Source organism: Phascolarctos cinereus, unplaced genomic scaffold (assembly GCF_003287225.1).
Source record: "Phascolarctos cinereus isolate Bilbo 61053 unplaced genomic scaffold, phaCin_HiC Scaffold_4;HRSCAF=312, whole genome shotgun sequence".
Taxonomy (NCBI): Eukaryota; Metazoa; Chordata; class Mammalia; order Diprotodontia; family Phascolarctidae; genus Phascolarctos; species Phascolarctos cinereus.
In genome coordinates, this window is record NW_027555847.1 from 250,652,534 (window position 1) to 250,669,318 (window position 16,785).

Genomic DNA, 16,785 nt, shown 5'->3' on the forward strand with positions numbered 1-16,785 from the left:
TTTCCACATGCAACTGGGAAATAAGAAATACAGGAAATGAGATAACAGAAATCTATCCTGCCCTACAGGAAAATAGAAGGGGAAGGGGATAAGAGAAGGTGGGGGGGGGAGATAGAAGGGAGGGCAGACTAGGGGAAAGGGTATTCAGAATGCATGCCATCTTGGGGTGGGGGGAGGGGCAAGATGGGGTGAAAATTTGGAATTCAAAATCTTGTGGAAGGAAATGTTGAAAACTAAAAATAAATAAATTTATATAAAAAAAGACAGAACTGCTTAAAGGTGGGGTTTCGGGGAGAACTGTATAAAAAGTTTTTTAAGCTTCTGTAAAAGAAAGCAAAAAGAAAATTTTTTTTCAAAGGATCCATATAAGAATCTGATGTGTTGGAGAAAAAGCAAGGCTACCAATACTTACTACCTCTATTACCTCCTCATGGCATTTTTTCCTATAATTTACTTCTGTCTTTACCACTCAAGTAAAATTTTTCTCAGTCATCAGTGACTTCCTAACTTCAAGATTCAATGGCTTTTTCCTTAATCTTTATCCCTGATTCCTCTGCAGCATTTGACACTACTGAGCCTATCTTTTTTTAAATTCTTTTTCCTCCCTTCCAAGTGACAGTTAGTAGGTCTCCAAGTGGATGTCTAGGCCTCAAACTTTAACTCACTTAAATTTAAACTCTACTCAAAATATACAACTACTTTGACAGATCTTTGATCTCATCAATGCGGAACATAACCTATCCATGCCTGTCCATCTTCTGGGACTCATCCATACTCTTCCATAACTTTGCCACAACCATGAGAGTCCCACAGGGCTCTTTCCTGGGCCCTCTTCTCTTCTCCTCCATACTATATCTCACTTGGGGTGATTTCATGAGCAGCCATGGTTTCAATTATAATCTCTCTGCAGAGGACTCTCAGATTTTCTTACCTAGCCCTAATGCCCTTCAGTCTTCCATCTCCAACTGCCTTTTAGACATCTTAAACTGGATGTCTGGTAGGCATAACAAAAGTCATTATCTTTTCCCCAAAACCTTCTTCTCCTCATAATTTCCCTATTTCTGTCCAGGGTATCATCATACTCTCAGTCACTCAGACTCACAACCTAGGTGTCATCTTCCATTCCTCACTGTCTTTCACCCCCCCCATATCTAATAATTTGCAAGTCCTGTCATTTCTACCTTTGTAATATCTCTTGATATGGCCCTCTTCCTGCTTCTGACCCTCCTACCACCCTGATGCAGGTCCTCATTACTTCACACCTATACTACTGCAATAGCCTTTTGGGTAATTTCCCTGCCTCAAGCTTCTCCCCACTCCATCTTTTACTCATTTGTTAAATTGCTATTCTTAAGCACAAAACTGACCGTATCACCTCTCTGTTTAATAAACTCCAATGGTTCCCTGATCCTCTGTTTGATTTTTAAGGCTTTTCATAATGTAAGAGATAAAAGCCCCTTCTTAGCTTTTCAGTTTTCTTGCATTTTGCTCTTCTCCGTGTTCTCTGCAGTGCAGTGACACTGGCCTTCTTGCTGAAATCAGAGTCTTCCTATTCAAAAAGGTAAAGCTGGGAAGCCACTTTTGGAGCTGTTACACTAGAGCAATCTACGGAAATACCATACCCTCAATCTACTGCCATTCCCCAATCCGGACAATGATTTGGAGGCACATAGCATCCCACTCAAAGATCCAGCTGACTAGAAAGAATATCCTTTAATATATCTCTTTTGGATATTTAAGTCTGATGAATGGGGTGGATTTCATTTTCTCCTCCCAATTATGTGGATGCTTAGATTACCATTTTACTCCATTGTATCTTAATAGACGAAGAGGAATGGCTTTCTTTTGGAATCCTTAAGGCCTCTTGGGTACCAATCCTATCTTAATGTCTTTTTCAGCTGGATGATGGGGATTTTTACTCCTAAAGAACCCAGTCACCTCTGGTCAGCTGGTGGAAACATCAGTGTAAAAATGGTTTTTGATCTTACTTTGATCTTGATTCCACATGTAGGTTTTAACACTTGCTGGTATTAATGTGGAGGTATGCTAAATGAAATACACACACACACACACACACACACACACACACACACACACACACACACACATACACACACACAAACTAATATGGGGTTAGGCCCTTAATAAAAGAATTTGTTCTGTGACACCTGGATTCAGTTAAAGGGCCACACTTGAGGCCACAGGTTTCCCACCCCTGGACTGTCAGAGGAACTTTCAGCAGCCTGATTTACTAAGTACTTATACAGTGGCTCTGAGTGACATATCTGAATACTGAATTAGTCACAAGGAGCAGTAAAAAAATATTGAATAAGTGGCCCCATGCAGAATAGTGGGTTGATTTTTCTAATTATACCCTGTTTTCCCTTTGAAAGGAACAGTCCTGACCATCGTAGACTGTAAGTACCCCTTTGAGGCTGCAAAGATATAACTGTGTTGGATTTGTTATTCTAGACCTAACTCAGGCTCCAAACAGGATTGTAGGGAACTAGGCCCAATATAATTATGCATGTCTGGGGAGCCTGTAGCAGCAACTAAGCAATAACAGCCAGCCTTTAGTTAAAGGAACAAGAAACTCCGATTGAGAGAGAATGAAAACGAAGGTAGATGAGGAGGCAGTTTCAGTGATATAAAATGTTACTTTCATTACATCATGCCCATGCTAGAAATCAAAACAAAACAAAACAAAAACTTCAATGATTGACCATGTGATAAAATCCAGATGCCCTTCTTTTATATTCAAACTCCTCCACAATTGGATTCCTACCTACTTTTCCAAAACCATAAAATCCCAGGTTTGCAAGATCAACTTGCTCAAGCTTTAGTTTACAGTTTGAATCCCCATTCCAATATTCCCCCAGCAAGTCCAGTGTCTGCTTGAACACTTACAATAGGAAGGAACTCACTACCTAAAGAGGCAGGCGAATCCATTTTCAGACAGCTCCAATTCTTGGGAGGTTCTATTGCATACTCTGCCAAAATCTGCTTCCCTATAATTTCTACTCGCTGGCCCTATGTTTTCCTTTCCTAATAATACATTTAACACCTCTTCTATTTGACAGTCTTTAATGTACCTAAAAGCAGGGCTTCTTAAACTTTTTCTACTCCTGACTCCTTCAGCACTTCTTAAACTGGTGTCACGAGCCACAGTTTAAGAAACACTGCCTAAAAGCACCTACTGTCTCCTACACTTCACTTCCTCTCTTCATTTCCTACCAATAGCTCTGCTTGTTTTTGCCTCCACAAACATCATGTCCCTGTACCAGGTACCCATTCCCCCAAAACCTTTTAGCTCCCTTTTGTGTATGGTGTTCCTCAAATAAGATTACAAATACCCTGGGGGCAGGGACTGTGTTTTTCTTTTTTTTTTTATTTGTATCCTCAAAGTTTAGCAGATTGGCACAAAGTAGGGATTTAGTAAATGTTTATTGAATACTGACTTCCTTTCAGATTATAACCTAGTGTCAACTGGGTCTTACTCTTTCATTCAACCTTAGAATGTGGGCAACTAGACCCAAAACAAGGAATCTAAAAATTTCAGTGCAGCTTGAAAAACTTTAAAAAACAATGCTACAAGATAGGAAAAGCAAAATATCAGCACGAATGTCAATTAAAATTCATTTTAAATTTTAAACTGGTACCATAAAGCATCAAAAGTTGAGATTCAGTAAAAAAAATTACTTTGCAACTCTTCAAAATTACACTTGTCACCGTGCAGTATTAGTACCTCCTGCTTCGTAAATGAATCATGTTCTCTGAGAGAAGTTTGGAAGACAAAGTTACATGTAGAGGTGAGTTTCACAAAGGCACAAATATACTTGAGTGGATGAATTTATTACTAACATTGGTAATTTGAAGGGCATTTTCACATGATTTATCTGACTACATATACGACCCATACTGGACATTTGGGGATAAAATGAGTTGTCACTTTGGGGGAAAAATATAGTGTACATTACATATCCACACAGCTCTCTAACTTACAAAGTGACCGTATTCCACAAATTTATTAAGTGGGTCTCTTGTAACTCAGAGTGAATTTTCTTATGGAAACAATGTTATAAAAGGCACTTAGATCTCTAGGCCAGTCTGCAAAACCGTATATTAAATATGGTTTTTGTAATTAATTATTCTAATAACATTTCATTCTATATTGTTATATATTATATATTAATATAATAAGTTTATGAAATACTTATTAAATAATTCTTTGTAATTAATACAAAATCTTAGAGCTGGAAGGGACATTAAAGGCCACCTAGACCTTCCCTGCAATGACATCTGCAATAAGCGGTCATCCAGTCTTTCCTTGAAGATAACCAGTAAGGGGTGGCATGTCTGGCAGTCCATTCCACTTTTGGACACCTCTAATTGTGAGGAAGATTTTTCTTGAAATCCAGAATAAATCTGCCTTCCATTGCTCATAGATAGTTGTGCCCTAGGTGGTAAGTAGAACAACTCTTTTAATCCATCTTCTACATACTTGAAATACTGTCCCACTCAAACGTATTTTCTATGTAGGAAAAATCCTAGCCTCCCTTTTAATATTGTTTTCATAGGGAAAAAAAATTGAATTCCAACAGGAATCACCAAGACCAGATCTCCCCGTCATAGATTCAATAACTACAGCATACTCCTCCTATAACTTGGACAGGAGAATTTCTTTTCCATTGGGATTTCAGGGAGAAAAGGAGAAGGCAGGGCTCTGGAACCAAGGTCCAGAGGTCTTAATCATCCAGAGGAAGTGACTGGATCTCTGCCAACGGTGGCTTGCAGGATTTCAAGGCAGCAGGAGCTGCACCTACTACACAGAGGCTCCCTGGGGACAGGGCCTAGGCCCCTGGATGGATGGACTTTCAGTGGTAAAGGACCTGGGGGCTTAAGGAAAGAGGAGGAGGTTGAGGCAACCATAGATACATATGAATTATTCCTAAAACAAATGCTCAAAAATATCTTTTTACCACAAATATTATTTCACACACATGCATTATTTTATCACTAACTTGTAATTCATGTCCAACACTTCTCTACACAAAATTTATATTGATATTTATAATTGCAGCTGGAGAATTAGAAAAAGAAAAGTAGGTGATATGTTTAAGTCTATCCTTTATTATTAGTATTCAAACTTGAACGTTAGGATCCTTTGAAAATATTAAAAGAAAAATTTCTACCTTTATATATTAATTTCTGAAAAGCAAGTGGAACTCCGGTAACCTGTTCAATAAGAAGAGCCATGTCCTGAAGGCTTGGTTCATTGTTTCCTTGCTGTGCTACAACTTGAATGTTATGTTTTTCATTGTCTGAAAAAGAAATAATAGTAATCTGTAGCTAGAAAATAGCAATTCTTCAATATAAATGTTCTATAAATCACACAGAAGTTATCTTTAGAGCAGAAATTAAACAAACATTTCCAATTTCAAGAAATATTATTTAAGCTGTTACCAATGGCTGAGAACTCTGATGGGTAACAATAGAGATAAAAGGTAAAGGACAGTCCCTACTCTCAAGGAATTTATTAGGATCATAGAATCTCAGTTTCAAGAGACGGCAGAAATTTAGTTCACCTCCTGCCTAATTCAGTAATCTATTTTATATCCCCAATTGAAGGTCACCTACATTCTTCTTAAATATGATCAATGAGAACAAACTCATAACTTAGGAGGTAGCCTTTTTTTATTACTGGGTAAGTCTAATTCTTAGAAAGTTTTCACCTAATGTTGAACTCAAATCTGCCTCTTTATAGTTTCTATTGATTCTAGCTTTTCCCTCCAGAATTACACAAAATAGCACCTAATTTCCCTTCCACATGCTACCCTTTTGAAATATTTGAAGGCAGTAATCCCTAAGTCTTCTCTTCTAAAGACAAAATATCCCCCCCACCCCCTCCACGGAGCCCATTCCCTTTTGCATTTACTTTATTTGCTGCCATACTATTAACTTGTGTCACACTGTTACTCATGTCGAGTTCACAGTCCACTAAAACTCCTAGACCTTTTACAAACTAATTTCTAGCTATATATCTCCAGCTTACATTTGTAAATTGAATTTTTGGACCAAAATACAAGGCCTAATATTCGTTCTTATTAAATCTGACCTCATTAGATTCAGCTCAACACTGTTAAGATCTTTTTGGATCCTGACTTTGTGATACAATATGTTTGTTATTCCTCCTAACTCTGCGTTACGTGCAACTCTGATAATCTTGCCTGCCATCTATGCCTTTATTCAAGTTATTAGTTAAAATGTTAAATAACATAGGACACAGATGCCTGAAGCACTCCAGTGGTTGACACAGAACCTTGCTGACTATGCTCTGTAGTCAGACATCTGCTGTTCAGTCATTTCAGTCATGTCTGACTCTTCATGACCCCAATTGGGGTTTTCTTGGCAAAGATATTGGAGTAGTTTGCCATTTCCTTCTCCAGCTCATCTTACAGATGAAGAAACTGAGGCAAGCAGGGTTAAGTGACTCGCTCAGGGTCACACAACTAGTAAGTATCTGAGGCCAGATGTAAACTCAGGAAGATGTCTTCCCAACTCCAAGCCAGCACTCTATCCACTGCACCATCTAAGCTGCCCTCTAATTCAGCCACCTAATCAGTACTAAATGTACCCATCTAGCCTACATCTCTTTATCTTTTCCAGAAAGAGAATACGAGAGAATTTGATAAATGCTTTGATAAAATCTAGGTAAACCATATCTGCAGCATTGTCCTGACCTAGGAAACCTGACTTGTTCATTTTTTTAAAAATAACTTTTTATTGATATCTTCTGTTTCTTACATCATCATCACCCTACTCCTTCCAGAAAATCATCTCATTTTACAAACAGTATTTTTTGGAGAGGAAAAAAAAATCAGCACAAACTGAACGATACATTGAAGAAATTTAAAAACATGTGAAATGTTCCAATGATCCACATGTGTGGATCTCCTTCATCCATGAAAAGGGGGGGGTCCTCTTTTCATGTTTCTTTATTTGAATCTTGCTTGATCTTTATGGTTTTTTAACATTCACTTTTGATATTTTGTGTGTGATTGTTCTTTTCATTTATATGGTTGTATTCATTGTGCATATTCTTTTCTTGGTTCTGCTTACTTCACTCAGCATCAGTTCATGTACATCTTTCCATGCTTCTCTGTTTCCATTACACACATCATTTCTTTAGAACACAGCAATATTCCATTACATTCACGTACCACAATTTGTTTCATTCCCCAGTGGATGGACATCTACTTTGTCTCCAATTCCTAGCCATCACAAAAAGTGATACCATAAATATTTTTTAATATATGGTGACTTTCTTCTTTCTCCCTTGTGGTATAAACCCAGTTACTGAATCTCTGGTTCAAAGGGTATGGCTATTTTAGTCACTTTATTTGCATAATTTCAGACTGCTTTCCAAAATAGTTGTAATATTTCACAGCTCCACCAACAATGTGTTAGCATGCGAATCATTCCACAATCCCTCCAACATTGAGCATTGCCATTTTTTTGTCATTTTTGCCAATTTGCAGGGTGTAAGGTGAAACTGCAGGGTTGTTTTGATTTGTATTTCTCATTATTAGTGATTTGAACTATTCTTTCATGTAGTTGTGAATACTTTGTTTTTCTTCTTTTGAGAATTGTTTGTTCATATTCTTCAACAATTTATCTACTGGGGAATGACTATTAGTTTTATACCTAATAATATGTTCTGATTACAGGCATACCTCAGAGATACTGTGGGTTTGGTTCCAAATCACTACAATAAAATGAATACTGGAATAAAGCAAATCACAAGAATTTTTTTGTTTCCCAGTACATATAAAAGTTATGTTTATACTATACTGTCATCTATTAAGTATGCAATAGTTTTATGTATAAAAAACAATGTACATACCTTAATTTTAAAATTCCTTATTGATAAAAAATGCTAACCATCATCTGAGCTGCCTTCAACAAGTCATAATCCTTTTGCTGGCAAAGGGTCTTGCCTCGATATTGATTGCTTCTGATTGATCAGGGTGGTGGATGTTGAAGGTTGGGATGATTATGGCAATTTCTTAAAATAAGACAGTGAAGTTTGCTGCCCCAGTTGACTCTTCTTTTCATAAAAGATTTCTCTGTAGCATGCAATACTGTTTGATGGCATTTTACCCACAGTAGAACTTCTTTCAAAATTGGAGTCAATCCTCTCAAACTCTGCGGCTGCTTTATCAACTAAGTTTATATAATATTCTTCAATATTGTTGTGTCTCAGGGAAGAGAGAAGCTTCAAGGAGAGAGAGAGAGAAAGAGAGACGAAGGAACAGCTTGTCGGTGGAACACACGCAACATTTATCAATTAAGTTCACTGTCCTTTATAGATACGGTTCATGGTGCCCCAAAACAATTGAGATAGTAACATCAAAGATCACTGATCACTGTAATGAATATCATATTAATGAAAAAGTTTAAAATGTGAGAATTTCCAAATGTCTCACATTACAAGACATGATGTGGGCACATGCTGTTGAAAAAAAATGGTACTGGTAGACATGCTTGATGCAGAGTTGCCCCAAACCCTCAATTTGCTAAAAAAAAAAAAAACAACACAAAAACAAAAACAAAACCAACAATGCAATATCTGTGAAGCGCAATAATGTATAGCACAGTAAAATGAAGTATGACTGCATTCTTTTTATTTCTTTTGGTTTAGCTGTGATTTCACTTTGCTTATTATTTCATTGATTTGATTTTCTGCTTTCTTCTTGTTAATCAGATAAGGTAAAGGTTTATCAATGTTATTAATCTTTTCGAAGAACTAGATTTTAGTTTTATTTATCATTTCAATTTTCCAAGTGTATTTATTTCTCCTCTAAGTTTTAATATCTCCTCTTTTTTGCCCATCTTAGGTTTATTTGTTGGCTTTCTAATTTTTTAATGCATTGTTCAATTCATTAATCCGCTCTTTTTCTATTTTACTAATATTTGTCTGTAAGGATATGATTTTTCCCTTGAAAAACTAGCTGCATTACAGAAACTTTTGTACATTTTTTCATCATTATCATTTTCCTTTACACAGCTATTGTTCCAATGATTTGTTCTTTGACCCACTTATTACTTAGGAATTCATTGTTGAATCTCCTTTTGGGTCTGTATCTTTTGTCTGTGGCTTCTGAACCAATTACTATTTTTATTGTGTTGTGGTATGTAAAGGACGTATTAACTACCTCTGCTTTTTTTATATTTGTTTACAATATATCTGTGCCCTAATACACGATCAATTTTTGTAAAAGTTCTATATGGTGCTGAGAAACGTGTATTCTTTTGCAGACCTATTTAGAAGATGCCGTAAGTTTTTTAACTAGTTTCTCTAGCAATCTGTTCAGCTCCATAGTTCCTCTTTTGTTTATCTTTCTGTTGTTCCGTTGATTCAGTTGTGTCTGTCTCTTCATGACCCTGTGGAGCATACTGTCCATGGAGTCTTCTTGGCAAAGATACTGGGGTACTTTTCCATTTCCTTCTCCCAGGGATTAAGGTAGATAGAGGTTAAGTGACTTGCCTAAGGTCACAGAGCTAGTGTCTAATGTGGGATTTAAACTCAGGTCATTTTGACTCAGGCCTAGTGTTCTGTCAGTAAACCACCTAGCTATCTCCATCTTTCTGTTATCCAAAATTGAGAGGGACATTGAAGTCTCATCATTGTGTTACTATGTCTTCTTGTTGCTTAGATAATATTTCCTTTATGAATTTATATGCTAAGGCATTTGGAACATATAAGTTTATTACTGACATTGGCTAGTTGCTTTTGGTTGCTTTCAGTATAACGTAGTTTCCTCATTTATCTCTTTTTATTTTATTGGCTTTGCCAAATAACATGATTGCCATTCCTGCTTTTTTGGATTCATTTGATGCACAGTAAAATTTTCCCCATCTCCTTAGTTTTATTTTGTGTATGTCTTTATTTTTCAAATGTGTTTCTTGTAAGTAACAGATAGCAGGGTATTGTTTCTTATCCAATCTGTCACTCTTTTTTGTTTTATTGCTTAGTCTATTCATATTTAAATCATAAGAGGTTTATATGTTCCTCTGTCTCTAACACTGGTGGGTTTCTTCAAGTTAGGACTTCCCCCCCTCTATTGTAAACACAGTATTATGTTCCTTCAGGTACTTTTCCTTCATCTTTTTTAAGGTGATCCTCACCCTGATTTCTCATTTATTACTCCTTTCCCTTTGGGCTTTTGCTTATTAGATCTTTTTTCTCTCTTGCTTTTATCTGATTATATAATTCTTATACCCTTTTCCTCTCAGTTAGTGAAGTAGATTCCTCTTTCCTCTTTCCTTCCCTTCAACTAGTCCTGTTCATTACATTTTTTTATTTCAATTTTTTGCACCCTTTTCCAAAAAGGCTTTTTCTCACACACTTCATTATCCATCCTCTCTATCTACTCTACATCTTCATTCTCTGATTCATGTTCCCTATAATTATTTGGTCTTTCTCTTTTCTCTGAATTCCTCATGCAATCAAGTTTTCTAAGATATATATTCTAGGCTCTCCCCTCTGGGTGGTTTCTCCCATTGCCTTGTGGAACTTGCCCCATGGACTCCTCTTTTCCATTGTGCCTCTCTTCCAGAACAACGCCATTTATTGTAGATTATCAGTGAAGACACTGCTCCAGGGAAGGGCTCCTTCTCCACCACATCCCCGATTACACAGCCCTGATTACCTTTTTTCCCCCATTTGCCTCAAAATTTTCTCCCTTGGTTCATGCTCTCCTATTCCCTCAAGTGCCAGCTGCCCACAGGAGTTCCAATTCCTCCCCTCCCAAAGTAGGACTAGTAGACTTTTCAAGTACCAGATCCCCCAGGGAACACTCGGTGAAATGTCCCTGTCTCCCTTCATAGACCATCTCTTTTCCCTCATAGAAGTTTTCATCAGTAGAACCACCTCCTCCTCCTACCACCAAAAAGCAAGATCTTCTTCCTTTCCCTTTATTTTCAATCTTCCCTCCTCCTCAGCCACTTCCCAGTAAGCTCTTCTCTTTCTGAGACCACAGGGGGCTCCTCCCCCTTGTTGCTAGTCCTTGAGCTGACCCTGGCACTGTCACCCATTCCTTTCTATCCTCCTGCTTCCCTTCCCCTTTTCAAGTACCTTCCCTCTCATAAAAAAAAAATTACAAAGATTCATGTGTAGTTAAGGTATCACCTCATTCTGACCATGATGTCCTATTCTTGCCTTTTCATTCTTTCCTTCACCTTTACCTAGGTCTTCTTATTTACATTTAGGAAGAAGCTTCTTAATGGTCCTTGGTATCACTTTAAATATTGCTATTCTTGGTTGCTACTTTAGCTCACTCCTCTTGCATTTCTATTGTTTGGGGTATTCAAGAAGCAAATAATCTCTTCAGTTCTGGTTTTCTTTCTAAAAAGATTTCAAATGCCTCTTTATTATTGAACATACATCTTTTGTCCTGTATGGTTAAGCTCAGATTTGCTAGATAGGTCATCCTGGTCTGCATCTGGAGCTCCATACTGTCTAACATTTTTCTGGTGGGTACAGAACAGTCTTAGCTTATTCACATTTCATTTCCTTTGTATTAGAAGCTCTTTCTCCTGATAGCCTGTTGTTTCTGAATTGGATTGTTAAATTTAACCATGTGTCTTGGAGTTTGTAGCCTTCATTTTTTCTAGAGATGATCTGTGAAATTCTTTCAACTGGTATGTTTTTCTATATTCAGAAGTTTTGTGCATTTCTCTTCTGTTATTTCCTGCATTATGGTGTAAAGGGTTTTTTGTCCTGTCATGTTCTTCTGGGAAACCTATGATATTTAGGTTGTTTCTACACACCCCATCTCCAAGATCGGTATGTTTTATTTTTTCTTTTAATGTTATCTCTTCTAGATTGTTCTTCACTTCTGTATATTTGCATTCCCAATCTATCATTCTCTCTTTTGTTTATTTGGTGAGGTTTGCCATTACAGATTCCAGTTTTTCTATTATGCCCATCATTTTATCAGTGAAGTCATAAATTCCACTCTTATAATTCTCATTTCTCTTTTGAATAACTTAGGAACAGCACATTGTGGTTCTATGTTCGCCTCAAATTCCTCTTCAAATTCATCAAATGTATGGTAATTTTCCTTTATTTTGCAATATTTATTCATAGATGCCTGAACTCATTTACTGGAGCTAAAGGTCATACTTCCTTCTGTTGTTAATGTTTTCCCTGTTGATTTTTCAGTCACTGAAGGGATTTTCCTCAAGTGTAGGTCTTATCACATCACTTCCCCTTCCCAATAAACTCTAATGACTCCTTTATTGCCTCCAGGATCAAATACAAAATGCTGTTTGGCATTCAAAGTCCTTTATTAACTAGCCTCCTCCTACCTTTCCAGTCTTCCTACACCTTACTCCTTGTCATAAACTCTTTAATCCAGTGACACTGGCCTTCTGGATGTTCTTTGAGTGAGACATTCCATCTCTTGGCTCCAGGCATCCTCTCTGGCTGACCCCCTTGCCTGGGACACTCTCCCTCCTCTGCTCTGCCTACTGCCCTCCCTGGATTCCTTTAAGTCCCAACCAAAACACCATCTTCTACTAGAAGACTTCCCTAACCTCTCTTAATTCTAATGCCTTCCCTCCGTTAATTATTTATTTCTCCTGTATATAGTTTGCTTTGTGTATATAAATGTATATGTGTCTATGCATATATATGTATGTGTGTATGTTTATGTATTATCTCCCTCATAAGATTGTAAGCTACTTGAGGGCAGGGACTCTCTTACTCTTTTTTTAAAATTAATTTATTTTAATTTATCAACAATCACTTCCATAAGCTTTTGAGTTTTAAATTTTTCTCCCCCTGTCTCCCTACCTCCCTCCCCAAGATGGCACACAATCTGATATAGGCTATACATACATATTCCTATTAAACATATTTTCACAGTAGTGATGTTGTAAGAATTAGAACCAATAGGAGGAACCACCAGGAAGAGGAAACAAAACACAACAGAAGAAAAAAAATAGCAAATAATATGCTTTGATCTACATTCAAACTCCACAGTTCTTTCTTTGGATGTGGATAGCATTTTCCATCATGAGGCCTTTGGAGATGTCTTAGATCCTTGTATTGCTGAGAAGGGTTAAGTCTTTCAATATTAGTACCTAACTGATTAGGTTGTTTCCTTCTTGAGCCCAATCTGATGAGAGTAAGGTTCAAACAATGCTCATCTCTCTCCCTTCCTTCCCTCTGCTCTGATAGGTTTTATGCCTTTTCTGGTAAGTAATTTACCCTTGTCTGCCCCCTCCTTTTCTTTTCTCTCAGTACACTTTCTTAGTTAAATCAGATTAATCCACTTACTTGGATCCATTTAACCCACTTGATTAGATTTTTTTTTATCATTACATCAAAGTCAACTTATACCCACCCCCTTTATGTATACCCCTTTAACATGGTGTAATAACAATACAGTTCTCAAGGGTTACAAGTGTCATCTTCCCTTGTAGGGAAGTTTGCCCTTATTAATAACATGTTGTTTCTTTCTGTCCCATTTACCTTTTTACGTCTCTCTTGAGTCTTATATTTGAAGATCAAATTTTCTGTTGAGCTCTGGTCTTTTTATCAGGAAGGTTTGGAAGTCCCCTATTTTGTTAAATATCCATCTCCTCCCCTGAAAGATCATGCTGATTTTCACTGGGTAGCTGATCCTTGGTTGTAATCCAAGCTCCTTTGCCTTACAAAATGATATTCCATGCCCTGGAGGTCTTTTAATGTGGAAGCTTCAAGGTCCTGTGTAATCCTGACTGTGATTCCATGATATTTAAATTGTTTTTTTCTGGATGCTTACAGTATTTTCTCTTTGACCTGGTAATTTTGGAATTTGGCTACTATATTCCTTGCCGTTTTCAGTTTGGGATCTCTTTCAGGAGGTGATCAGTGGGTTCTTTCTATGGCTATTTTACCCTCTGGTAACCTGAGGGCAGTTTTCCTTGATGACTTCCTGAAAGATACTGTCTCTTTTTTTCATCGTGATTTTCAGGTAGCCCAATAATTTTTAAATGGTCTCTCCTGGATCAGTTTTCCAGGTCAATTGTTTTACCAATGAGGTATTTTACATTTTCATTTATTTTTTCATTCTTTTGTTTCTGTTTGACTGATTCTTGCTCTCTCATAGTCATTAGCTTCCATTTGCCCAATTCTAATTTTTAACAAATTGTTTTCTTCTATTAGATTTTGTACCTCCTTCCTCATTTGGCCAATTGTATTTTTTAGGGACTTGTTTTCTTCATTGTACTTTTTTCCCAGTTGGCCAATTGTATTTTTTAAGGATTTGTTATCTACAGCTAATTTTTGTCCTTCTTTTTCCAAGCTACTGACTCTCTCTTGCATACCTCTCATTTCTTTTCCCATTTTTTCTCTTCTACTTCTCTCATTTGACTTTTAGAATCCTTCTTGAGCTCTTCTAAGAAGTCTTTTTGGGCTTCAGACCAGTTCATATTCCCTTTTAAGGTTCCAGATGTGGGTTTGTTGACAATGTTGTCCTCTTCAGAATTTCTGCCTTGATCTTCTCTCTTCCCATAATAAGAATCTACTGTACATTTCTTTTTGCTCATGGTGTTTGCTTATTTCCTGTCCTTTAAAGAAATTGAGCTCTCCTGCTGGGGAGCAGAGGGCACTGACTGAAGCTTCTTGTGCTGGGAGTCTAGGGCCTGGTCACTGGCTTTGTGTGCTGTGGCCTCCAATGCTGGCAGTTGGAAGCTGTAGGGTGTTGGCAGCTTACATGGTCTTGGGCTGGAATCAGCAACACTGGAATTCTAGGAGTAGGATTGGGTAGTGTGGAAATCTCCTGGAGATTTCCTGCTCACCCGGGCCTTTTCTTCCTTTCCATTTCTTCAGCTCCTTTCAGATGGATGTTGCAGGACGTTTATCTACCTGGGGCCCTTTAGAGCACTGTTTCCCTTAGTTTTGCTGAGGCACTGGGAGACCTGGTTGCTGTAGAATGCTGAGGTACCTGGTGGTTTTCCAAGCCAGTTTCCAACAGTTCCCCCGCCCTCACTGAAGCACTCAGGGGTCCAGGTGTTGGTGTTTGCCTGCTCCACTACCTGGGGTTCAGGATCTCCTTCTGGTATGCTGAGGTGGGGCTTTCCACTAGCTTGCTGGGATGCCTCTTGTTCTGTACTACTCCCCTTCCCCCAGGGCAAGAGGGACCTTTCCCATTAATCCCTCAGGCTACCTGGGCTACTGGACTACTGCACCCCATCTTTCTTCTGGTTCAGCTGTTGCAGGGTTTTTCCTGGGGCTCTCTTACTCTCTTTTGCCCCTTCTTGTAACCCTAGTGCTTAGCACAGTGCCTAGCATATAGTACATGCTTAATTAATCTTTATTGATTGATTATTGATTGATCTTCCTATGTTCAAGGTCTTTGAGTTTTCTTCTTCCTGAGATTTTTGGTACTTTGTCTTTTTTTTTTCCTCCTGATTTTCCCCTATTCACTGTCTGGCTCTATCCCCTCTGATGCTGGTTTCCTTCAAACCTGGATTTCAAAGTCTCTCAGGCTCCACAGTTCACCAACCTAGGTCTTTGCCCCAAGTGACTTTTGGGTTAGGGTTAGTCAAAACTGATCCTGCCGAGTGCTTGCACATTCCCTCAGACTTAGTAAAGTGCTAAACTCGCTTCTCTCCACCTACCCCCACAACATATACACATGGTACCCTGTCCTGGTGACCTATTATGCTTCCTCTGTTCTTCAATTCTCTGGCCCAGTACCAACAATTCAGGGCTTTGCCATGCTGGTATTTTTGTTCCTGAAGGGCTGCGGCCAGTTGACTGTTTGACGTAGCTGGAGTAAATTTCCACAGCCTGGAGTTAGGATCTCCACAGAACTGGAAACAGAGAGGGAACCTGGGAGTAGGAATGGGTTTTGTTGCAGGTCTGTGTGTCCAGTCCTTGGATCTGCTAGTGCAGCCTGCTTGTACTTTGGAAGGCTAGCGATGGGTGCTGAGTGAGCTCAGGGTAAGTTGAATGTTAGTTCATAGCTTTGGGGGCTTTTTTTAAAACTTCTTTTTGAATTCTGGGTGTCCTAGACCATGGAGATAGTTGAAGTGGCTTTATCTTTGGTGTATAATTTCTGTTTCTGGTTTGAGAGGTCATGGGGATCACAGAAAATGTTTAATCCTCCATTTTGTGGCTCATGTGACCCAGAAGTCCCCCAACTAGTTCTTGATAAAAGTATGATGGCTCTCTAAAATTGTCACTTCTAGATGTACAGTAGAAGAAGGGTAGATGCACTACCCTTTCTCTAACAAGTTCTAAAAGTCTGATATGAATTGAAATCAAGTTCATTGATGTAAGAGTTTGCCAACTCTATTTTCTTCTTCTTTTTGAAAACTTGTCATTGTGCAGAACAGCATTAATTGTCCAAAAACAGAGGTAGAATTATGACCAGAACCTTGTTCTCCAGACTCCCAATCCAAATGTTCTTTTTGCTTATACCTCTCTTATAAGTAACCTTAGGGCAGGGATTTTGATTTACATGTTTGTATTCACCATTGTGCCAAATATAGTTCCACTACATAGTAGATTATCCAGAAATACTTGTTGGATAAAACTGATCTACATATTATATTGCCAGATATATGGACAGCCAACATATGGCTGTCTAGAAAGCTCTCTGTAAACCTTAAAATTCACTGGAACATAAAGCAATGTTGTTGCCTCATTCTGGAGGGGGTAAAAGAACGTAGGTGTCCTTACTCTTTATCCTAGGGTTTGTACTGCTCTAGGAAAGGAGCACTCACTGC

General features: G+C 38.1%; 1 protein-coding gene across 3 annotated transcripts in view; it reads right to left on the reverse strand.

The window, feature by feature from the left end:
- BAG1 (BAG cochaperone 1) overlaps window positions 1-16,785 on the reverse strand; it is a 52,850-nt gene that overhangs the window by 34,720 nt on the left and 1,345 nt on the right. For all 3 annotated transcript variants that reach the window (XM_020967377.2, XM_020967383.2, XM_020967378.2), the window contains exon 2: window positions 5,193-5,321. In XM_020967377.2, the coding sequence (XP_020823036.1) occupies window positions 5,193-5,321 (129 nt within the window). The remainder of the gene's footprint in view (window positions 1-5,192; window positions 5,322-16,785) is intronic.